The sequence below is a fragment of the Lepidochelys kempii genome, chromosome 24, assembly GCF_965140285.1.
Source record: "Lepidochelys kempii isolate rLepKem1 chromosome 24, rLepKem1.hap1, whole genome shotgun sequence".
Taxonomy (NCBI): Eukaryota; Metazoa; Chordata; order Testudines; family Cheloniidae; genus Lepidochelys; species Lepidochelys kempii.
Genome location: NC_136403.1, coordinates 3515144 through 3538845, shown reverse-complemented (window position 1 = coordinate 3538845; position 23702 = coordinate 3515144). Strand labels below are relative to the sequence as shown.

The 23702-nt window shown below is 58.1% G+C and overlaps 1 protein-coding gene across 1 annotated transcript in view; it reads right to left on the bottom strand.

Annotated features, from left to right (window-relative positions):
* Nucleotides 1-23702, bottom strand: part of KIRREL1 (kirre like nephrin family adhesion molecule 1) — an 83954-nt gene that overhangs the window by 4911 nt on the left and 55341 nt on the right. Inside the window, exons 2-10 of the mRNA XM_073322703.2 lie at nucleotides 15975-16124; nucleotides 14024-14173; nucleotides 9190-9347; nucleotides 7637-7787; nucleotides 5791-5896; nucleotides 5307-5455; nucleotides 3895-4022; nucleotides 3671-3797; nucleotides 2928-3028 (exon numbers count right to left, since the gene is read on the bottom strand). Coding sequence (XP_073178804.2) covers nucleotides 2928-3028; nucleotides 3671-3797; nucleotides 3895-4022; nucleotides 5307-5455; nucleotides 5791-5896; nucleotides 7637-7787; nucleotides 9190-9347; nucleotides 14024-14173; nucleotides 15975-16124 — 1220 coding nt within the window. The remainder of the gene's footprint in view (nucleotides 1-2927; nucleotides 3029-3670; nucleotides 3798-3894; nucleotides 4023-5306; nucleotides 5456-5790; nucleotides 5897-7636; nucleotides 7788-9189; nucleotides 9348-14023; nucleotides 14174-15974; nucleotides 16125-23702) is intronic.

Genomic DNA, 23702 nt, shown 5'->3' with positions numbered 1-23702 from the left:
GGTAGATGGGTGCGTATGGGGATAGACAGACAGAAGACAGGCAGGTAGATGGGTGCGTATGGGGATAGACAGACAGAAGACAGGCAGGTAGATGGGTGCGTATGGGGATAGACAGGCAGGTAGATGGGTGCGTATGGGGACAGACAGGCAGGTAGATGGGTGTGTATGGGGACAGACAGACAGAAGACAGGCAGGTAGATGGGTGCGTATGGGGATAGACAGACAGAAGACAGGCAGGTAGATGGGTGCGTATGGGGATAGACAGACAGAAGACAGGCAGGTAGATGGGTGCGTATGGGGATAGACAGACAGAAGACAGGCAGGTAGATGGGTGCGTATGGGGATAGACAGATAGAAGACAGGCAGATGAGACAGGAGCAGAGACAAAGGCATGTGAAAGAATGGCAGAGACAGGGAGCGTGAGATTGACAGAGCGATGCAGACAAAGCAAACAGCGACATGTGAGCAATGTTAATACTGCTGAGCTCCGAGACAAATTCAGCTCAGGAAATAGCACAATGCAGGCCCCTCCGGGTGGTTATTGCAGCCCCATTGCTCACCACGGGGCCAGGGTGTAATAAACATTTCATACCACGGGCCATTGTAACTCTCCCAGCACAAGCAGGACCAGCGCGTGCCCTGGGCTCGCCATACAGCCACGGTCACCTGAGGAGACTGCATGTAAGCCTTCCCCGCCACTGTGTTTATTTTTCAATCGAGCTGCTTTAATGGGGCAGTAACGAGGCTGGGTTTTTTTAAAGAGACGCTGCCAGGCAGGGCTTCTCCTTTAGGTTACACTGCAGTTGCACGACCAGTCAAGTCCCGGTGTCCCCACAAGGGGGCGTGCTCGTGCCACACCAGAACAGGACCTCGCTTCAGGCTGCTGATTGCTAGCGGTTTTGCTCCTCTGTGTAAACTGCAGTTTCTTTGTTTCCTGAATCACGTCATTCCTTCTCCCTCCATTCCAAAGCAGCCGCTCTGACCTGATCCGAGTAAAGCCATCACATCCCCTTCCCTCCCCGCAGGATCTGGCTGTAGGTTGGTCAGTGACCCATCCCAAGGCAAAGCCAAGAGTGCTCGTCTCACCCAGTGATTGCTCTTGCAATTAACTATTTACAGCTGAGGGGGAGAGGGAAGAGATGCAGCTGGCCTAAGAGTGCTAGGAAACAATAATCGCAGCTGTGAAGGGAAAACGACTATTTGCTGGGAGCCTTCAGCAGGGGTGGGGTTCGGGGACCTGCACATTCTGACTCCAAATGTCCGACTCTGTCTGCTTCCCACTACCCCTCCGTTCCGGCCTCATTCAACCCTCCTTTTTCTCCCAGCCTCCCCTTCCTTCTCCACCACAGCCAACGCGGCCGTATCCAAGTGCAACTAGAACGGGTCTGAAAATTTTAGACGGAACAGAAACGCAGTTTGGGCAAAATTGAAATCTTTCACGGGAACCTGTCGATTTCAACAGTGTTGACGAATCATTTCAATATTCTCATTTCCAGAACATCAAAAGGTGCCATTTCGAATTCATTGCTCTGATTCATTTTGGTTCAACTTGTATTTTATAGTAAAATGTTAATGTTAATAGTATATTATATTTATGTACAGCAGGACCCCAGTTTTAGGAACATCGACCTTATGAATGATCGCTTACAAGAACCATCTTTCTGCTACAATCCATCAGCTAACGTTCAAGCGACTGTAGAGGCTTGAAAAATCTGAGAGATTTAGCAGCCACGAAGAAGAGCTGCAGTTTTCTCAAATAAAGGAAAATCCGGCACCCTTAACCCATCTGTTACCACTCATTATGTACACAATCACTGAACAATTAATAAATTAACATGTGCACCGTATCACCCTCAACTTTGAGATGTTCAATTTTATGAGCTTTTCGACATTATGAATTCCTCAATCCCCCATTAGTTCGCTAAACAGGAGCTCTACTGTATTGTATTTATTATTGTAGATAATGTATGTTATATTTATTATTTTAATACAATATCCACGTTGAAAAGAATCAGCATTATTGGAACCAAATGGTTTTGCCTTCTCAAACCGAAACATCTCAATGGTTTCGGAGAGAAATTTGGGGGAATTTTTTGTTCTGTGCCACATTTCAAAATGTTGATTTTTTTTGTTACAATTCAGAACAAAAATTAATTTGGGGAATTTCCGAATTTCCCAGGGAACAAAAATTCAATTTTCCAACCAGCTCCCACGTTATTGATGCCAATGCGACTCTCTGTCTCTCTCTAGTGGCTGGAGGGTGTAGAGAGGTTTATGAGCCCATGGATGGGTCCCACCTGGTCCAGTATCTCAACCCGCGGTAACTCGTGCTGATGAATCCAGAGACTTTGGCGTCAGATATACCCACGGGGATGTCACAGCATAAACTCCAAGGACAACATGAGTGCCTTAAATTTAGGCTAGTCCATATTGGAGAAACTGACCATGCTAAACTGACCAGCCTCAAGGACTGTGGCTCATCTTACGTCCGCATGCACCAGGCAGCTTGCATCTGTGCTAAGGGCCACTCCAGGCTGACCGTGCTTAGAGCCAAAGTGGATACAGACGAGCTGGAAAGGTTCCACTCAGCCCACCCACCACCGTCCTTCACAAATCTCCCAGCATGCCTTCTTCCGGCAGCAGAGCCAGGGACCGTGGGATAGCTCCCCGTTGCAGTCCCTAACCCTGGCGAGTGTGGACTGGCGGAGCTGTTCGTGCATAAACTGGCTTCCGTTCTCTGGCACAGGCAACAGGCACCGCTCCTCAGCCCAGGGAGCGTTGAGAAGCACAGAGACCGTGATGACAAGGTCCTGGTTAGGAAGGAAGCTGCTGCTGCCCTGGTGTGTTAGCTAGAGGGTCCCCAGCCCAGGCCGGGTTGCCCCCCGCCCCGCCCCCTGTGGAGAGCGCCCCCCCAGGAGAGCACTCACAATGCGGTCGGGGGGTGGCGTGCTCCCGATGAAACACTCCACTTTCCCGCGGTCGCCACGCACAGCGTACTGAACGGTCTCGCTCGAGATGATCGGGGGGCCTGTGGGGGGGGGAGAAACAGCTGCTTAAAATGGGCACCGTAAGCCAGAGACTGCCTGGGGCAGAGCGGGCACTCCACGGCTGTGGAGCATCGCACCAGGCTCATTAGTTAACAAGAATGGGGAGCTACAGCAGGCCGGGGAGAGCATCCCTGGAGGGAGTAGGAGATGGGATGCCATGCTGCAGTGTTCTGAGAGATAAGGAGTCCCATGCACGGGGCACTGTGCCAGGGGTACCAGTCATGGGCATGAATACTGGGGTACTGTGCTAGAGTACCAATGGGTATGAATACTGGGGTACTGTGCCAGGGGTACCAATGGGCATGAATACTGGGGCATTGTACTCAAGGTACCAAGTCGTGGGTACGAATACTGGGGCATCATGTCCAGGGTACCAAGTCGTGGGTTTGAATACTGGGGTACTATGCCAGGGTACCAGTCATGGTCATGAATACTGGCATACTGCCCCTCGGTACCAAGTTGTGGGTTTGAATACTGGGGTACTGTGCCCAGGGTACCAAGTCGGTCCAAATACTGGGGCATCGTGCCCAGGGTACCAAGCTGAGGGTCTGAATACCCGGGTACTGTGGGTATGAACACTGGGGTACAGCCTGCTCCCCAATACCCTGGGCAGAGGGCCTCACCATTGACAAAGAGGGTGACCTCCCGCTCGCCCACGCCGATCCTGGGCACGATGGCTTTGCAGATGTACTGCCCAGCGTCGGCCTGCGTCACCGACTTCAGGTAGAGCTGGTTGCTGTTGCTCAGCACCTGGGCACAAACAGGGCGGAGCGTGAGTGGGGGGTGTGTGCGGCGGGGGACAGGCCGTGCGAGCCCCTGGGCTATGGGGCGCTGGGAGAGGAATTACCATGTTGGATTCTTTTTTGGTCCAGGTGAGGGTCAGCGGGGGGTTGCCGGCCCACACGCATGTCAGCGTCACATCCGAGCCGATGTCGGTGGTCGTGGGCTTGGGGTCCACCACGATCCGAGGGGCAACTGCAAGAGAGAGACGTCAGCGGCCCTGGGTGCGCAGGTATGTTCCTGGCTCCCATGGGTGGACGTGGCTGTGTGTCCCCGTTGCCGTGGGTGTGTCCTGGTGGGCTCATGGCTCGTGTGTGTGCGTGTCCCCACATGTCTGGGTGCTCATGGCTTGTGTGTCCATGTGTCGCCATGTGTGTTCACCCCCCTGCTTGTGGTTCATCCGTGTGTCCATCCCCGGGTGTGTGCTCATAGCTTATGTCTGTGTCCACATGGGGGTGTGTGTGTGTGTGTCTGTGTGTGCACGCGTGCGTGTGCTCATGGCTTGTGTGTGTGTGTGTTCTCGTGTGTGTGAGGGCGTGTGCTCATGGCTTGCTTGTGCATGTCCCCGCGTGTGTCCCCGTGTGCTCAAGGCTCGTGCGTGAGCATGCCCCGTGTGTCCCCGTGTGCTCAAGGCTCGTGTGTGAGCATGCCCCGTGTGTCCCCATGTGCTCAAGGCTCGTGTGTGAGCATGCCCCGTGTGTCCCCGTGTGCTCATGGCTTGCTTGTGCATGTCCCCGCGTGTGTCCCCGTGTGCTCAAGACTCGTGCGTGAGCATGTCCCGTGTGTCCCCGTGTGCTCAAGGCTCGTGCGTGAGCATGCCCCGTGTGTCCCCGTGCGCTCAAGGCTCGTGTGTGAGCATGCCCCGTGTGTCCCCGTGTGCTCAAGGCTCGTGCGTGAGCATGCCCCGTGTGCTCAAGGCTCGTGCGTGAGCATGCCCCGTGTGTCCCTGTGTGCTCATGGCTCGTGCGTGAGCATGTCCCGTGTGTCCCCGTGTGCTCATGGCTCGTGCGTGAGCATGCCCCGTGTGTCCCCGTGTGCTCAAGACTCATGCGTGAGCATGCCCCGTGTGTCCCCGTGTGCTCAAGACTCGTGCGTGAGCATGCCCCGTGTGTCCCCCTGTGCTCAAGGCTCGTGCGTGAGCATGCCCCGTGTGTCCCCGTGTGCTCATGGCTCCCACTAGCCTCCAGCCCCTGCCCACTGAGGCACAGCTCGAGGGGCTCAGGCAGTGGGGCGGTCTGTGCCCTTGGCACTAACAAGCCTGCGTTCGAGTCCCGCCATTGGCCTTGTTTTCTGTGTGCTCAGGGCCGGGTTTGGCACTCAGGTGACACACCACTAGGCTGGCTGGTACCCGGGGAGCCAGCGAGCACCCTGGGCTCTGCCTGTGCCCATCCGCCTCCCTGCAGAACCCCCCTTTTCCAGCCCCGACTCGTCTCCGCCCAGGCCGAGTGGTGGGGCGCATTGCCCCCCTGCGGCACTCACAGTGCACGTCCACCAGCGTGCTGACGTTGGTGCTTCCCACGTCATTGTGCACCTCGCACGAGACGGGCTCCGTGAAGAAGGAATAATCCACCTGCGCCTCGTACTTGCTGTCCTTGGCTTCTTCGATGATCACGCCACCCTTGGCCCACCTGTGGGGGGGAGAGCAGACATGATGATAGGCTCCTCCCCCTGGGGGGAAGGGGAGGCCAGACACAGCTAGAGGCTCCTCCCCCTGGGGGGAAGGGGAGGGCAGACACAGAGAGAGGCTCCTCCCCCCAAGGAGGGAGGCGGCTCAGCGGGTTGATGATGGGCTACGGAGCTGTGTAACCCATCAGTGAACGGTTCGAATCCACTGGGGTGTGGGGGAGGCATCAGGGGCCGAAGCTGAGTGCTGTGATGCTAGCGGGAATCTGGATTCAGGAGCTGGTTGGCCCGGGGACTCCCATTTAATTGTATCCCCGCTGGTTCCACCCGCGCCCCTCACCTGTAGCCTCTGATCTCCGGGTTGGCTGTGGCCACGCAGGTGAAGACGACCCGCTCGCCTTCCTGCACCGTCTGGGGCTGGATGGAGAGGGTGACCGTGGGGGGATCTGCCAGGGAGAGACGGAGACAGCCGTCACTGGCACGACGCACGGGAAGGAAACTGAGGCAGGGACAAAAAAGGTCCCCAGGGTGGAGCCTGGTGCAGGGAGCTGCTTGTTCTGCCAGCCCAGTGAGCCACGGGGCGGATTTTCCCTGGCTGGGGCGGGGGTCTTTAAATCAACGCTGGGGGGAGCTCCAGGAGAAGCTCAATGGAAAACCAAGGGGTGGACAGTTTGTGGATCAGCCTCCTCCGGTCAGTGCCACGTGGCAGGGGAAACGCCGCACCCCAGCTGCCTCTCGGGTCCCGTGAGAGCTGCGATTCCCCACAGCAGCCACTGGGGGTCAGTGCTGGGCCGCAGACACAGCGGGGAAATCCTGAGCGGCCAACGCTGCAGCCCCGCACGGCAGGCCAGCGCCATCCCCCGGCCCCGCTCCGCGGGCGGCCGGCAGAGACTTGCCCAAGCAGATCAGCGGCAGACCTGGAGACCCCCAGCTCCTGAGTCCCGGTCCTGTGCTCCGTCCACTGGCCCCCACGCCCTGGCCCCCGTGCGTCCTGCAGGCTGTTTGTGCCTCTCAGGCAGGGTGGCCCCGCGCCCCGGTACCCCGGTGGCCTGCAGCTGCCCAGCCACGCTCGTGGGACCGGGTGCTGTCACAGCGTGCCGGGGGGCTGGGCGGGGGGCCTGACATGCAGAGCTGTCCGGGGCAGCCAGCGGAGAGCCTCCCAGCCCTGCATCTCACAGTGATTCTAAACCTAGGACGATCGGAGCTCCTCCAGCCGCCCCGGGGCCAGGTGTGGCTAGGCAGCGCCAGCATGAGCGTCCCGCCCCACCCTGTGCCATGGGGCTGCCCAGCTGGGACCGGCTGGAGAGGGGGCATTCTGTCACCAAAAGGTAGATTGGGGTTCCAAAGTGTGGAAATTAGGGTGACACCAATGCACATAACCCTAAGAACCTGGCAGAGCAGTTATCTATCTATCTCCAGACACCCCCACTCTGTCTGTCCGTCTGTCCATCCATCTCCAGACACCCCCTCTATCCCTCTATCCATCCCCAGACACCCACCCTGTCCATTCATCCCCAGACACCCCCACCCTGTCTGTCTGTCTGTCCATCCATCCCAGACACCCCCACCCTGTCTGTCCGTCTGTCCATCCATCCCAGACACCCCCCTCTATCCATCTATCCATCCTCCATCCCCAGACACCCCGTCTGTCCATCCATCCATCCCCAGACACCCCCTCTCTATCTATCCATCTCCAGACACCCCCACTCTGTCTGTCCGCCTGTCCATCCATCCCCAGACACCCCCTCTCTAACCATCCCTCTATCCCCAGACACCCCCTCTCTAACCATCCCTCTATCCCCAGATACCCCATCTGTTCATCCATCCATCCCAGACACCCCCTCTATCTATCTATCTATCTATCTATCTATCTATCTATCTATCTATCTATCTATCTATCTATCCTCCTACACACCCCTCTAACTATGAATCAAGCACTGGATGTGATCAGTGCCCTGGGGTGGCTTCTTTCCCCAATGCAGACACAGCCTCCTGTGGGCTGCCCCCTGCCCCTCACCTGGTCGTTTACCCCAGTGGGTGTAAATGGCAGTGTTCTGCACCCACTGCACGCTGGTGTAACTGATGAGGGGAAGGGAGGTGAGGAACCAGGCCCCATTCCCACTGCTCCTGCACTTGCCGTCCAGCGGGGCCCTGGAGCCCAGCAGCAGGGCGGGGGCTGGACTCACGGTGTACGTTCAGCTTGATGGAGGTCTCCTTGCCGGCCGGGACGGCGTCGTTGGTGCTCCGGCAGACGAAGACCCGCCCGATGTCCGCGTCTGTGGGGTTGATGAGGAGCTGGCTGACCGTGGTTTCCCTCTTGCCATCTGCTAACACTTCCTGTCCACAGGGAAGAGGAGACGATCAAACCATAGGGCTGGCAGAAGGGGGGCACTTGGTGCTATTCCTTCCTATTGCCCAGGTGGAGAAACTGAGAGGGCAAGGGACATGCACAAGACCACACAGCATGTCAGTGGCAGAGTCAGGCACAGTGTCCACAAGCCCAGATTCCCTTCCCCCTGCTCTGACCACCAGACTTAAGCTCCAGCCCAGGCCTGGGAGAAGAACCAAGAGCCCTAATTTCTATTTTGCTGCTCTAACCACTAGACCCCATTCCCAGCCAGAGCTGGGAAGAGAACCCAGGAGTCCTGACTTAAAGTTCACTGCTCTAACCACTAGACAGCACTTTCTTCTACAGTTGGTGGAAGAACACAGAAATCCTATGCCAATCCCCCCAACTCTAACCGCTAGACCCCACTCGTCTTCCAGATCTGAGAACAGAACCGAGGAATCCAGGCGCCTAGTCCCCACCCGCTCTAACCACTAGATCCCACTCCTCTCTCAAGGCTGGGGAGAGGACTCAGGTGTCCTGCTGTAACCACTAGACGGTACTCTGTCGCTGAAAAAAAACAACCCCAAACTCTCTGATGACGCCACTGCTGGGGAGAATCTCGGTGGGCAGGACTTCCCGGGGGGGTCGGAGCCAGGCCGGCAAGTGCTAACGCTGCAGTGAATGGTTTCCGAATTCGCCTGGAATGGCGCTCCCCCACTCGCCCGTGACATGCCCATAAAATTCCCCACAAGTTCATCAGGATTAATGTTCTCGCACCATAAACTGTGTGGGGATTAATGAGCGGGACATTTGGCTTTCGAGTGCTCTTGGAAAGGGCAACCAGCTCTGTCAGGGGAAAGGAAAACTAGTCAAACCAATTAAAGAGGCAGTGGGAGGGGGAGGGGACGGCATTTCCTTCCAGCAATTAACAAGGATCCGGTGACAGCCCTGGGGCACGAGATGTCCGCACGCACCCAGAGCAGGTGCAGTGGGAGGGATGAGCTGCCCCACTATCCCCAGCAGGACGTCCGCCTCCGGGGTGGAAGGGGAGCTGAGCCTCCGTGGCCCATTCCGTCCTCAGGACACGTGCTAACGAGGGCCAACTGCTAATGAGGGCTGACGGGGATGGGCAGTCATTGTTCGCTCCCCTGGGCTGGACTGAGACCTCTCTAACTCGTTACATGAATGCAGGAAAAAAGGGGCCCAGGATTCTGAGTGGCGCAGGTGGGTTAGAGGGCTGTGCCCTGGAGGGGCTGCTCTCCTGTGTCCTTCCTGCAGGGGTTTCAAACGGAGCCAGCCACCCCGCTGCGCCTCCCCAGGGGAGGAGGGATCCACCTGCCTTCTCTCCCCACCCTCGGCATCTTCTAGCTCGTGGGGAACGGCAAAGGCCGGGCGGGCCGGGCTCTGTACCGTGCTGATGCTGGTGTCGTCCTGCTGCAGCCCGTCCCGGAACCAGACGATGGTGGCGGCAGGCTTGGCGCTGTGAGCCCGGCACGTCAGGTTGTACGGGGTGCCAGCCCGCAGCAGGATCTCGGGGGCGCCGTCGATCACCGGGTCTTCAGGGGGAACTGGCAGCAGCGGAGAGAGAGGCAGGTGAGTGCCGGGTTGGCTCAGATCCGGCACGCGGCTGGGGCTTCGGTGCACCCCGGCGCTGGCTGACCCCTCACCCCTTGCCGCCCACAATATATTCCCGGCCCCGCTACACACACCACGGCCCCCAGGGTAGTGGGCATGGCGAGGCAACGGGGGGAGAAATCGCGGACCAGACGAAGTGGGGGAAGAAACTCGCCAAGCACCATCAGGAACGTGGGGAACACAGGGGTCAGCGTGCAGGGAACACAGGGGTCAACATGTTGTGGCAGAGCATTGAGCCCCTGGGTGCAGTCTACACCGTTCATGCCATATCTGAGCGAAGCCATGGTCCATCCACCCCAGCACCTCCCCTTCCTGCTGCCCTGGACCAGACCACTGAGCCATCCACCCCAGCTTCTCCCCTTGCTGCTGCCCCGGATCAGACCATTGAGCCATCCACCCCAGCATCCCACTTACTGCTGCCCCGGACCAGACCACTGAGCCATCCACCCCAGCTTCTCCCCTTGCTGCTGCCCCGGATCAGACCATTGAGCCATCCACCCCAGCACCTCCCCTTCCTGCTGCCCTGGACCAGACCATTGAGCCATCCACCCCAGCATCCCACTTACTGCTGCCCTGGACCAGACCATTGAGCCATCCACCCCAGCATCCCACTTACTGCTGCCCCGGACCAGACCACTGAGCCATCCACCCCAGCATCTCCCCTTGCTGCTGCCCCGGATCAGACCATTGAGCCATCCACCCCAGCGTCTCCCCTTCCTGCTGCCCCGGACCAGACCACTGAGCCATCCACCCCAGCATCAGCACTGGACTAGACCATTGGTCCATCCACCCCAGCATCTGCACCAGACCAGACCACTAGTCCATCAGCCCAGTACTCTGACTTCAGCCCTGGTCAACAGCTGGTGCTTCTGAACGCTCCCATAATGCACCTGGCTGACTGGGCAGATAATGCTGGGGGAGGGATTCATTCAACCCCGTTACGGTGACCAGCTCACACCATCCCGAGCTCCGACCATCCTTTTAATATAACCTGAAAACCCGCACAAACTGGCCTCAATCGATCTGGCCCCATTTGAGAAAGCTCCAACTCGGGCGTTTGACCCCAGGAAATGAACCACTCTCCATTCGGATGGGGCAGTGCGGGTCACACCCCGATATTAAGGCAGGGAGGGGAGAGAGAACTGCCAATCCCATGTGTATTTTCAAGATTTAAAACATTTTTCCATGCTCAAATTGGGGATCAAAGGTAAAATTTTGAAATTTTTTGTGAACCGAAAAAATAAATTGTTTTGGGTCAATCACGACGCCTCATATGTCATTTCAGTTTCAACCCTTTGCTTCTTTTCTCCTTAGTACAAATGAAGGGACATTTTGAACCAGAAAGTCGTGCTGAACTGAGACATCAAAACTTTGCCTTTGAAAAATGATGACGATTCCTAAACGGCTTTTCAAGTCGGGACATTTGTTGAAACCAGACCTTCCCCGCCAGCCATTTCAGTCTTGCTGAAGCCAGCAAAAAAACGTTTTGCCGAAAAATCCCTGATCAGCACTCGCCCCTGTTTTCGGCCCTCTGTGACAGACACAGAGACACGACAGGAAGCCTAGCCAGAGATGCTATCTAAAGGTGGTTACATGTGCTATTCCGTTAGATGAAATATGCAGAGAGATCGGTGTTTTAATGAGAGCTTTATGTAATCTGCTCAGGAGCTCTGTCTTGGACCTGCAGCTCTTACAGCAGGGAAAGGGGCTTTAAAAAAAGCCCTACCAAGTTGTACTCCACAGCGAGCGGAGGTTTTTGGTGGCTCTTTCAACCACCGCACGTCTTAATGAATCCAGGCCGCATGACACTGAAAAATTGATGATGCTCTAATAAAGAGAAACTGATTAGCAGCACGAAAAAAGACACAGGCCTGTTTGCGGGCTCTGTGTAAGTGAAGTCAGGCTTTGACAGCTGATTGTCAGCCGGGAAACTGAGCTGGGGAAGTTGCTTTTCTTTGTACAAAGCCACTTTGTGATTGATTTCTAAAGCCCCATTACTGATTTATTAGGGCTTAATTTAAAAATAAAAATAAAAGAAGAAGCAGGCCTTGTTTGGAGTTAAGAACAAAACCTTAAGAGAAGGAAACTGGGCCACCAAAAAAAGATCTTTGCTCCCAATCTTCCGCCGTTACCCACGAAGCAGGCAGGATTGCGGGTGGGGTGGATGCGAGCCGTCAGTCGCGACAGTGACAGCTTATGGCTTTCTTCTCTGTTTGCCTGCAGGTGCCGACCCCGGAGTGCGCTATAAAAGTTCCGGGACCTGCGGCTGGCAGGGCGGGGGGTTGGCTGTTTGCAGGTAGGATGGGATTTTTCTGACACGCTCGCAGAGAGGGAGCCCAGATGGATGTGTTGGAAAGGCCCCATTGGTTTCAAATTGCCCCAGGGGGGTTCTCTGCAGTTATGCGAATGCATAATGGGGGTCTAGAGGAGGGCGCGCAGGGCCTGCCGGGGAGGAAGGGAAGAGCGGAAAAGGATGGAACAAGCTTGTGCAGTTTCTGCTTCTGCTCCTCACATAGACCCAGGGCATCCCTGTCCCCAGCCAACTCGCTCGGGACCCTGGTTTGAGACCCTGGCCCCTGGCTCCTGTGCTTTTGCTTACAGGCTGCTTTTGCCCTGGCGGTGACAGCACCAGTCTGGACGGTCATCCTGTCACCTAGCCCTGCCCAGGTAGGGGGCACAAGCAGGGCCTTAGCGGGTTTATCTCAAGCTCCCTCAGCCTCTAGAGTTGGCAGAGAGGAGATTCCCTGGCAGCATTGCTGAAGGGCCGAGGTCGCTTGTTGTCTCTCCAGAACCCCAGTGTATCCAACTCCAGCCCCCCGTGCCGCTGACCGTACAGGCATCCAACCCACAGGGCTTCAGAGCCCTCCCATGGGGTGGGCAAGGGGAGGGAGGATCCCCCCGCCAGCACCTGCTGATCTCAGCCCGTGTCCCATTCTCCCAGCCTGCCCCAGCCGTGGGCCCCGAGCATGCCCCCACCACTGTCAGTTCTGCCCGGCCCCCTCGTGCAGCATCCCCGCTCGGTCCCTCTCGGAGCCGGGCTTCGGTGGTGCCGAGAGCTGGCTGCTAGCCTGACGCCCCACTGGCGAAGTGCCCCAGTGGCAGAAGAGAGATGGGCTGGGCTGGGCTGACTCTAATGCAGGCTGCTGGACACTGACAAACCCTACGATTCCCTCTGGCTCTCCACCTCCCTGCGCGGCCTGGCCTCACCCCCGCGCGGTCCCCCGAAACCCTCACCTGCATTAACAGCGTCATGGAAGGGAGCGCGGCCATCTCCTGCAGCGCCCGGCGCATGGCGCTAGGAAGATGCATGTGTGGGGTAGCACGCAAAGCTCCAAACAGCCCCGAATCCTTCAGACCCTGCCCAAACCATCCCTCCCCCTCTCTTAACCCCCCTAACAGGCCCTCACACGAGCCTTTCTAACTGCTCCCAGGCCCCAGCCCACCCGCCCCAGAACCCGAGTGACCGGGCGGAAATCTGCAGTTTCAGCTGCCCGTTCAGTAATCCAGCAGCATCCCCCTCGCGCCTTCCCTTTAATTTTATCTCCCGGCATTTGAATAAGAATTTCAGTGCAAGAGAAGGGGAGGAAAAAATCCATCGGCCCCAAATCCCATTCATGCAATATTTCGATTGCGGCTTTTTACAAGGCACAAAAGTCAGGGAAATCAAAGTTACGGCACCCACAGCTGCAGTAACTCAGTCACGGCGCGCATATAGATGAAGGCATTAAAGGGAGCGGCACATCCAGGACCCGCGAGGGTGGGGGGAGGCGGCTGCGGGAGCGGCATTCCCGACGGCCCGCGGAGCCGGCGGCCGCCACCAAGTTCTCTGCACTTCATTTTTGAGCGAAGGGGTTTCGAAGGCGGCGAAAGCGCTCAGGGAGATCAGGGCCACCTGGCAGAGGCCATGCCCCGCCCAGGCTCTGGGGCAGGCTGGAAAACGGGATCCCCTCCCACAGTTGGGGTACCCAAGAGGGAACAGCTGCTGGCAGACATGCTAGTGTCAGGCCCAGGTCTCCTCTAGAGAAGCGGCCATGGGTTGGGTCAGTTGAGTGGGTGTCCCCAGTGGACAGGAGGAGGGTTAGATGGCGCACTCCTCTCTGCGTCAGTCCTGACCCCAGTGTCCCAGCCTGGCACTAGGGGGCGCTGTGCTGCAGGGATGGGGTGGGGACTCAGTAGGGGGCGCTCTCCCCTCTAGAGCAGTGCTGACCCCAGTGTCCCAGCCTGGCACTAGGGGGCGCTGTGCTGCAGGGATGGGGTGGGGACTCAGTAGGGGGCACTCTCCCCTCTAGAGCAGTTCTGACCCCAGTGTCCCAGCCTGGCACTAGGGGGCGCTGTGCTGCGGGGAGCAGGGTGGAGGGTTCACTCGGGGACACGTGCCTCTGCATGGACTCAAAGGGGAGAGCGCCCCCAGCTCTGGGTCACTCTCGCTGTTCCCTGCAGGTCTCCAGTCGCAGAACCAACCCAGATTCACCCTGGCGAGCCGCTTTGCACCAACCCAACAAGAGACAGAGCAGAGCACCTAGTCCAATCCCGGGCACAGCCCTGACACAGGGAGAGGGGCTGGGGGAGCCCTGCATAAGAAGGGCCGGGGGAGCGGGCGGCCTCTTACTCAGGACAGTGAGCTTGGCCCGCCGGGAGCGCAGTGCGGCTTCTGTGGCCTGGCACTCGTACAAGGCGTCATCCGAGAGCTCGGCGTCGGTGATCTCCAGGTTGTATTGTCCGGAGTCTGCCGTGCCGATGATCCGGTAGCGTGGCCAGGCTGCAGAAAGAGACAGGCAGGGAGGTGACAGGAAGGGACATGGCACCAGTAGGAGGCACTAGAGACAGGTTAAGGGACGATTCCCTGGGATCCCAAACCCCTTTGCAGATGTGAACGATGACATACAAGCTCCGTCAGGAATAGCTGCAGCCACCTCTGGGGTGGTGCATGGCAGCTGTTTAACAGCCACTCAGCAACACTGCACAGGGATTGCTCACCCAGTGCTGAAATGCGGCCACCTCTGGGGTGGTGCATGGCAGCTGTTTAACAGCCACATAGCAATGCTTCATGGGACTCATTCACCAAGCACTGAAATGCAACTGCATCTGGGGTGGGGCATGGCAGTTGCTTAACAGCAACACTGCACAACAATATTGGACAGCAAGGGAGGAACTGAAACCACAGTGGGATCTAGAACGTCACTGCCAGAGGTGGAATGGGGCCAGGAGGACAAGGTTATGGTTCATAGAAAAGGTGCTATGGGATCTTAAACGAGCATGAGTGGTGGAGACCGCAGTTTTCCATCTCATCAGAAAGACACAGGAGCATAAGAAATGCTGGGTCAGACCAGGGGCCCATCTAGCCCGGTATCTTGTTTCCAACTGCTGCTTCAGAGGAAAGTGTAAGAACCCCCATAACGGGAGGCAGTGTGGCTTCGTGGCTAGAACACTGGATGGGGACTCAAGAGATCTGTGTTCCAGTCCCAGTTCTGCCATCGGTCTGCTGTGTAACCTTGGACAAGTCACTTCCCTTCTCTATGCCTCAGTTTCCCCCTCTGTACAATGGGGAAAATAACACTAGGCTCCTTTGTAAAGTGCGTTGAGATCTACAACTAATAAGAGCTAGGGACTGTTAATAATTCTGGAATAACCTGCCACAGGACAGGTTAATTCGTTCCTAATACCAGGTAGCCAGTAGCTTCTGGACAGCTTGTCTTATTATCTGCATAAACCCCGAACCATGCTAAGCTCTACCACCCATTAGTATCTTGTGGCAGTCAGTTCCACCAGCTAAGTCTGTCCTGTGATTAAAAAGAGGCGGCTCCTCTAGACCTAATAAAAACCCTGGAGCGCGGAAGAGAATTCAGAGTGTAGGAAGAGAATGGGCCAAATGAATCCCGGGTGTTACTCTATGGGAATCAACGGAGTTATGATTTCATTCTGCCCTTCATTCTGACGCTTTCCACGGGTTAGATGCCAGCCAGCCTCTTCCCCTCTCTCCATCTCATTCAGCAATGTCGTCCCAGGTAACGGCGCTCTGCTCCCCCCAGCGTGTGCATGGTGGGCGGGGGGCATGAAAGAAAGACTGAGCGAAGGGCCGGGCAGGCGGGAGGGATGAGTGCGAGAGGGTGGAGACGTTGGGCAGCGAATGAATGAAACCTGGATAAGCACAGAGGGGAAAGGAGTGGGCTGCCAGCAAGAGACACACGCTCCCCCCCCACTCCGATTGGCACTGGGAGACAGGACGCCAGCGGGCTTGGGAATCACCGGAGCTGGCATCTGAATCTGTTGGAGCGGCCCTGGGTGTTCCCCGGACAGTGACAGGGCCCTGTTAACACCTTGGACTCTCAGGGCCCATTTAGTCCATTGACATTAACGCCAGGAGAGCCAGCAATTGGGTCTGCCCAGGGAGAAGGGCAGTGGGTAGATCAGTCACGTTGCTGCTCGTGCCTTGTGACTCCAGCCCCATCGCCACCGAGAAGACTACGACAGGGAAGGGACAGGGAAGCGATGGATCACCCCGACTCCTTGACCCGCAGGTTGGGCGCCTACCCTCCCTGCCCCGGCCGGAGTGTCTGTACCTTTCAGCCCCTGCCCCATGCCCAGCGCCAGGCCGTCTTTGGTCCATTGCACGATCCCAGAGTAGTTCAGCACCACGCAGGACAGGACAAGCCTCTGCCCGGCCACCACAGTCTGGTCCTCTGGCTCCTCGCTGAACCGGGTCTGGACAACTGGGAAGGGAGAGAGGATGAGCATTAGTGCCCCGGGGAGGGAGGGACCCCACACGGCACTGAGCACAGGGACCAGTTTCTCCCACCAGTAATGTTGGGGTGGGGACTGGGGAATCAGAGGGGAGAGCGCCCCCTACTGAGCCCACACCTCACTGCTCCCTGCAGCACAGCGCCCCCTAGTACCGCCCTGGGGTCAGCACAGAGCCAGAGGGGAGCGCGCCCCCTACTGAGCCCCCACCCCACTGCTCCCTGCAGCACAGCGCCCCCTAGCATCGCCCTGGGGTCAGCACAGAGCCAGAGGGGAGCGTGCCCCCTACTGAGCCCCCACCCCACTGCTCCCTGCAGCACAGTGCCCCCTAGCATCGCCCTGGGGTCAGCACAGAGCCAGAGGGGAGAGCGCCCCCCACTGAGCCCCCACCCCACTGCTCCCTGCAGCACAGTGCCCCCTAGCATTGCCCTGGGGTCAGCACAGAGCCAGAGGGGAGAGCGCCCCCCACTGAGCCCCCACCCCACTGCTCCCTGCAGCACAGCGCCCCCTAGCATCGCCCTGGAGCACTGAGGTCAGCACCGGGGTGGGAGGGCAGGAAGGAGCCTGTTGGGTGCTGAGCACTCTGGAAGCCGGGTGCCGCGTGTGTGGGTGGTTTGCGCACAGCCCGCGTGAAGCTGTGTCTGGGCCGGGTGTTGCGTGTGTGGGTGGTTTGCGCACAGCCCGCGTGAAGTTGTGTCTGGGCCGGGTGTTGCGTGTGTGGGTGGTTTGCGCACAGCCCGCGTGAAGTTGTGTCTGGGCCGGGTGTTGCGTGTGTGGGTGGTTTGCGCACAGCCCGCGTGAAGTTGTGTCTGGGCCGGGTGTTGAGTGTGTGGGTGGTTTGCGCACAGCCCGCGTGAAGCTGTGTCTGGGCCGGGTGTTGCGTGTGTGGGTGGTTTGCGCACAGCCCGCGTGAAGCTGTGTCTGGGCCGGGTGTTGCGTGTGTGGGTGGTTTGCGCACAGCCCGCGTGAAGTTGTGTCTGGGCCGGGTGTTGCGTGTGTGGGTGGTTTGCGCACAGCCCGCGTGAAGTTGTGTCTGGGCCGGGTGTTGAGTGTGTGGGTGGTTTGCGCACAGCCCGCGTGAAGTTGTGTCTGGGCCGGGTGCCGCGTGTGTGGGTGGTTTGCGCACAGCCCACGTGAAGCTGTGTCTGGGCCGGGTGTTGCGTGTGTGGGTGGTTTGCGCACAGCCCGCGTGAAGCTGTGTCTGGGCCAGGTGTTGCGTGTGTGGGTGGTTTGCGCACAGCCCGCGTGAAGCTGTGTCTGGGCCGGGTGTTTCGTGTGTGGGTGGTTTGCGCACAGCCCGCGTGAAGCTGTGTCTGGGCCGGGTGTTGCGTGTGTGGGTGGTTTGCGCAGAGCCCGTGTGAAGCTGTGTCTGGGCCGGGTGTTGCGTGTGTGGGTGGTTTGCGCACAGCCTGCGTGAAGCTGTGTCTGGGCCGGGAGTGATGCGGTTACACTGGTTAAACGATTGCTGCACCACAATGCGCGGTGTGCACGGAATGGCTCTGCGGGTGTCTCGTGAAGGCAGGTGTGAACGCATGTCGAGGTTGTGTGTTCTGCCCCGGGCGTTAGGCGCCTGTGAGGGGGTGCGTCTGGTGTGTATACGTGTGTGAATGCGTGTCTGCCATGGGCATTACAAGGGTCTGGGTCATGTGTTATGCTGCGTGCAGCCTGTGAGGGTGCCGATGTGTACCTCGTTGTGTGTTCTCCTGGGTACAGTGTGTGTCTACGTGTGTGTTCTGTTGTGGGCAGCCTGTGTGTGCATTAGTTGTGTGTTATGCTGTGTACTGTGTGTGTGTACTGTGTGTGGGCAGCCTGTGTATGAGCGTGCACCTAGGTTGTGTTATCGACATGCCAGTGAGTGTGTTATCTTGTGTAGAGCCTGTATGTCTGCGTGTACCTAGGTTGTGTGTTATGCTGTGTACAGTGCAGGCGGATGTGGACGAGTGTATTAGGCTGTGTATAGTGTGTGCGTGTGTGTTGTGGACAGCCTGCGCGTGTGTGTGTATCTGGGTTGTGTTACGCGGTGTACGTGTGAGCGTGCGGTTTGCTCAAGCTCTGCCTGGGGCTGGCGTTCACCATCCACAACCCAGCCCCTTCCCTCTCCTCCCCCGGCTGGGCCCAGCCGCCCCTGTCCACAGCCACCTTGTGGGCCCTAAACACAGCTGGGGCACCAGGTTCCCAGCCCCCCCCCCCCCCCCCCCGCGTCCTGCTGCCCAGCCTGGGAGATCGATAGCCGCATCTTTCCACAACAGCAGCCGGTCACGTGGCAGCGAATTCACAGCCAGCCCGGGGGCTACCGGGCATCGATAGTGGGACAGGGAGGCTCAGGGTGGGGGAGTCTCAACGTTTCCCGGCCTCCGGGCTGGGCTGGGCTGGGGGAAAGCGGCACGTGGAAGTGAATCAAGCTGGCACCAGCCAGCAAGCCGAGCCCCGCGCCAGAGGAAGAGGAGCTGGCAGGGCTCCGGCAGCTTGGCAGCCTGGCTGGAGACAGCTGCGGTTCTGAAAGGCAGCAAGGGGCCGCGCCGGGAGCGGGTGCTGCGGAGCTGGGTGGGGGGCACGGATGAAGGAGGTAGCAGTTTCTTTGCTGCTTCTCTCTGATTATTGTCTGTGGCATCCTAGGACGTGGCGGGCCCCAGGCACGGAGCAGGACTCCCGGCGCTCATGCTGTACGAACACACACTTGCCTTTACAAGCGAGTCTTTACCCCGGCAGAGTCCTGGCAGCTGGCTGGGTTCTCTGCTCATATCTTAATTATTACTACTGCAGGGCCCAGGAGCTGCTGTCGTGGGCGCTCGGAGCTGTACAAACACAGAAGTTGGAGCGGGTCCCTGCCCAGAGAGCGGCCTGCCCTGGGGTCTAGTGGTTAGAGCTGGGAGCAGGGGAGGAAGCTAGATGTCTGGATGCCTGGGTTCTCTTTCAGGACCTGGGAAGGAGTGTGGTGTAGTGGTTAGAGCAGGAGGCTAGGGTCTAGGACTCCTTGTTCATCCCCTTTGAGAAAGAGCAACCCGGCAGCTGGTTACCCTCACTGCCCCACGCCAGCTTTGGCGAGGGAGGAGAGAAGCTGCAGATGAAGGTGAAGCCAAGTCCCTGCTGCTGCCTTTCCCTGGCAAAGGGGCTGATCCAAGGCACTGCACAGTGACGGGGGCGGGGCGGGGGGGGTCTCTAGGAAGTAGTTCCTAGGCAAAGCCCTCCCTCCCCCACAAAGCAGTCCCCCATGGGAGGGTGGGCTGTGAAAGCTTTGCAGACACTCCAGCCCTTGGGCACCAGGTGGCGAAAAGGGCAGCGTTCAGCGTCCAGGACAGTGAGAGCCCGGGAGGAAACTGGGGCCTGCCAGCCTTGGGTCAGGCCAGTAGCGAGCACCAGAGAGGGAAGGAGCTGATGCCCCTCAGTCCCGACCCGCAGACCCCCACCCGCTATTCCAGCCCTGAGTCCCCCCACAACAGCTCTCTCAATGCCCCTCAATCCCATCCACAGCTCCCCCACTCCCTCCCCAGCTCTGCCAATGCCCCTCAATCCCATCCACAGCTCCCCCACTCCCTCTCCAGCTCTGCCAATGCCCCTCAATCCCAATCCACAGTCTCTCTCACTCCCACCCCCGGCTAGCCCAGCCCTGGGCTCCCCACCCCCAGCTCCGTCAGAGCCCCTCAAACCGAGCCTGAGCTGTCCTGTAACTGCGCCATCTCGTAGCCCTGGTTTACGCTACAGAGCTCGACTGAGACAAAGCCGCTTCCGTCGACCCATCTCAGAAAGCGTCTACACTACAATGCCGCTGCCGACGACGTGACTCGCCTGCTAGGGCAACCCAGTGACTCCTGCTCCGCGAGAGGCGCGGGGCTGAGGCGGATGTAGTCAGGGATTCCGTCGCCTGGTGCTGCCTTTCAGAAGCCATCCCACAAGTGCTCCCGGTGAGGACATGCACCGCCGACACAAGGACACACACAAGCGATTGCATTACTGCGGTGGCTGTACGTCCACCTAACGTAGGTCAACTTAATTCTCCAGGGCGGACACACACCCATAGACCCTGCCCAGCTCTGCCAGCGTCTCGGGCCTGACCCCGAGCCCCTCTCTACTACAGACCTCGAATCCCCCCTGAATAGCTCGGCTAGCCAACCACAAGCCTGGCCCGCTGCATCTCCCGTGGATCCAGTCTTGGGCTCCCCCCAATCTCTGCCATTGCCCCTCCATCCTGACCTGCAGCCCCTCTGCATTCCAGCCCCCCCAGTCTTTCCTGCTGCCCCTCCATCGCCTTCTACAAGGGTCTCGTGTCAGATCTCGACTCTCTCCCCGCCACAGTGATCCCCCCTGCTCAGTTCGGGTTTTGCAGTGGATTTGTGTGTGCGCGTCAGAGATGAGGATCTCGCCGGGGTGATGCTGAGCACCGAGTTGTCCCTCATCCTGTGACCCGACGCAGATGAACTCGCGTCTGCTGCGAGCTGGGGACCAGCGTGTCACTCCCCAGGGCCATTTCCAAACAAAGCCTAAATTGCACTGTATAAGTAAAAATATATCTGTTGCATCCTGAATTCCCTCCAGCCGTCAATTCCCCCTGAGCCTTGGAGGGAGACGTATTTACCAACAGGACAAGCTGCCTCTCCTCCTTCAGTGCAAGGAAGATGTGTCCAGAGACAGGATTTTTGCTGCTACTCACTGACGGAGCAGCCGGACAGGACCAGGCCTGAGGTCCATGGAGCCCAGGAGCCTGTCTGTGACACCGGCTGCTTCCAGCTGCTGCAGAGGAAGGTGGAAGAAACTCTGCGGTAGCAGATATGGGATAATCCGCCCCTCCACACTGGGTCTCATCCTAATCCCTAATAGTCAGGGATTCGTTAAGCAAGAGGCTCGATATCCCTGCCAAAACATCTCTCAGAGTTCACAGTTATGACTCTGAATATTCTTGTTGGCCATACAAATGTCCATCTGCCTTTTTTTGCACCTTGAAAAAATTCTTGGCCTCGGCCACTTCCAGTGCCAGAGAGTCCCACTGTCTAGCAGTAGTATTTAGACCGGATCGGTTCCCAAAGGTCAGAACAATCCCTCCCTTCACACACACGCCCCCCCACTTTGCCATATCATGGCAATCGCTAGCAATGGAATAAGCTCCAGGAGGTGAATGATTAAAAGGCGGCTGCCCGCCTGTGGGGACCAGGGACGGGATCCAGAGCCTTTCGCCTTCTAGGCTGCCAGTTAAAATCTCAGTCTAGGTCAGCAGTGACCAAAAGCCTTTCGTTTGTAGATTTCAAGGCCGGAAAAGACCATTTGGATCATCAAGTCTGACCTCCTGAGTAGCACAAGACAGAGAATTCAAAGCAGCTAACTCCTGTCCTGAACCCACTTCGCCCCCTGATGGCGGCACAATAGCCTTGGTAAAATGAGTTTGGCGGGTCTCAGTCTGGTTCCTAGTAAAAGCATTGAAGATTGGGAGGTGCTCAGATACTGGGGTAACGGGGCCCGTACAAGTACCTAAGGTAGGCTGGGCACATGGAAAGGACCAACGAAAGGCTGATCTCGGCCACAAACCCAGGTTGTAGCAGAAGGTGACCTTGAGGGGTCATGGATAATCAATGCAATGTGAAGCTGGTACAGTGAGGGTCTCAACGCAGGCTAGGGGCTTTGGACACCTGATGCCTGTTAATTTCGCAGAGAAACACGTGGCTCAATCCTTTGGGCAGCTTTGAAAACTGGAGCTTTGGTGCAGAGATTGTGGCATTTAATGTGGTCAGATGATTGTGGTTAAACTCGTCTGGGACTAAGGGTGTGTCTACACTGCAATCGGAGGTGTGACTGGCACATGTATAGATGTACTTGTGCTATACTGAAAAGTCCTGTTAGTTCCCACGACCCTTCCAGGGTGTTCTCTGACTTGCTAATAAAGGTGAGCCCTGTGTGCCCCATGGCTGTGCCCTCTAGTGGCTGGTGTACGTAGAGGATAACAGCCTACTTCTGCAAGCAGCCAAGCGCTTGGTCTTGGTCTATGGAGCACAGAGGGGACAGGGTTCTAGTCTGTCTTGTGACCCAGGGTGGGGGCTTGCTGCCGGTGAAAGGTTGGGTTAGGAATGGAAGGGGAGGGGATAACTGAAAGCAAATGAAATCTGTTCTCGTCCCAGAGCCTTTGGGTAAGTCACGCCCTGGCTCTGTGCCTCAGTTTCCCCATCCCTGCCCTTTTTGTCTTCTCTATTTCCATTGCAAGCTCTTTGAGGCAGGGGGTTGTCTCTCACTACGTGCACACACAGTTCCTAGCACCATGGGGCCCTGACCATGGCCTTTTAGGTGCTTCCATAAGGCTAGTAACCATGTAATGAGCCCAGGTCATTGGAGACTCAGCTGCCCTTCTGAGCCTCAATTTCCCCATCTGTACAATAAGACTGACCTCCTTCGTAAAGCGCTCTGAGCTCTACGGATGATAAGATTTGTACTGGAACGAGGGATTGGTACTGGAACGAGCTCAGAAGCACCCCTCAAACCATCTCACCAGCCCTGGTGAGCTCTGGAGAGGTCTCCCAGCCACCCACGGGGCTCAGCTGCACCTGTCTGGGAGGGGAGTGCTAACGGCACTGTGCCGGGGTGGCTGGAATGGGTGCATTTGAGACTACAGTGTTCACGCGAGACAGTGCTAGGGCAAGCAGGATGGAGATGAGACCAGGGAGATGTATCGGGCCCTCTCCCACATCCCTGGGGCAGTGGGGTGACCCATCAGGGCTCCCCAGGGCCCTCTCCGCCCCCCCCCACTCTTTAATGTGGAGCGAGAAGGGTTTGGCCAGGCCCCAGCCATTCTGCCCTGCGTCAAGAGGCCGGACGGAGATCTGGGACCTTGCAGTCAACACAATGGGATTTCACGGAGTGCAGCGCACAGGGGGTGCTTTGATCTTCGACAGACCCGGCACGGGATTTCTGGAGGGGGGAAAGGGGATGAGAGGCAGAGAAAAAAGGAAGGGAGGAGAGAAGGAACGAGATTCTGGAGAGAAGGAAGGAAGGAAAGAAAGAGAAGGGAGGAGAGGACCGGCTGGGGGTGAGGAGGAGAGAGATCAAAGAGGAAGAGAGATCAGAGTGAGAGAAGGGGAGGGAGGCAGGTGGGAGGAGAAGCGAGTGGGATCAGAGAGCGAGGAAGCACGGGGAGCGGGAGGGAGCAGCGAGACCCAGAGCAGCCCCCCGGCATCTCTTCACAGCTGAGTTGAGCAGGTGCATGGCCCAGAGGCTGGCTACGCACATCCCTGCCTGGGCGGTGGGAGGAGACTGGGTTAGACACACCATCCCTTCCCTATGCCACCTAAAAGCTGCTTCCTTCCCCCCGCCAGCAAATCACCATCATAGAAAAACGGGACCCACCCCAGGAGCCGCAGTGAAATGTGCCAGCCCCCACTGGCCCCCGAAGCTGAGCAAGGCGCTGGTCTCTTTCGCTCTGGCTCTGCTGGTCAAATGCAGCCCCGGCCCCTCGGAGAAACACCAACAGGGAGGAGTCTGGGTTCTGTTCCCGCTTCCCCTTGTCCTCGTCAGGGCACGGCCAGGGCCCGCAGAGAGGTGCCCGCTGGGCCAGAGCCAGAGCGGCTGGGAAG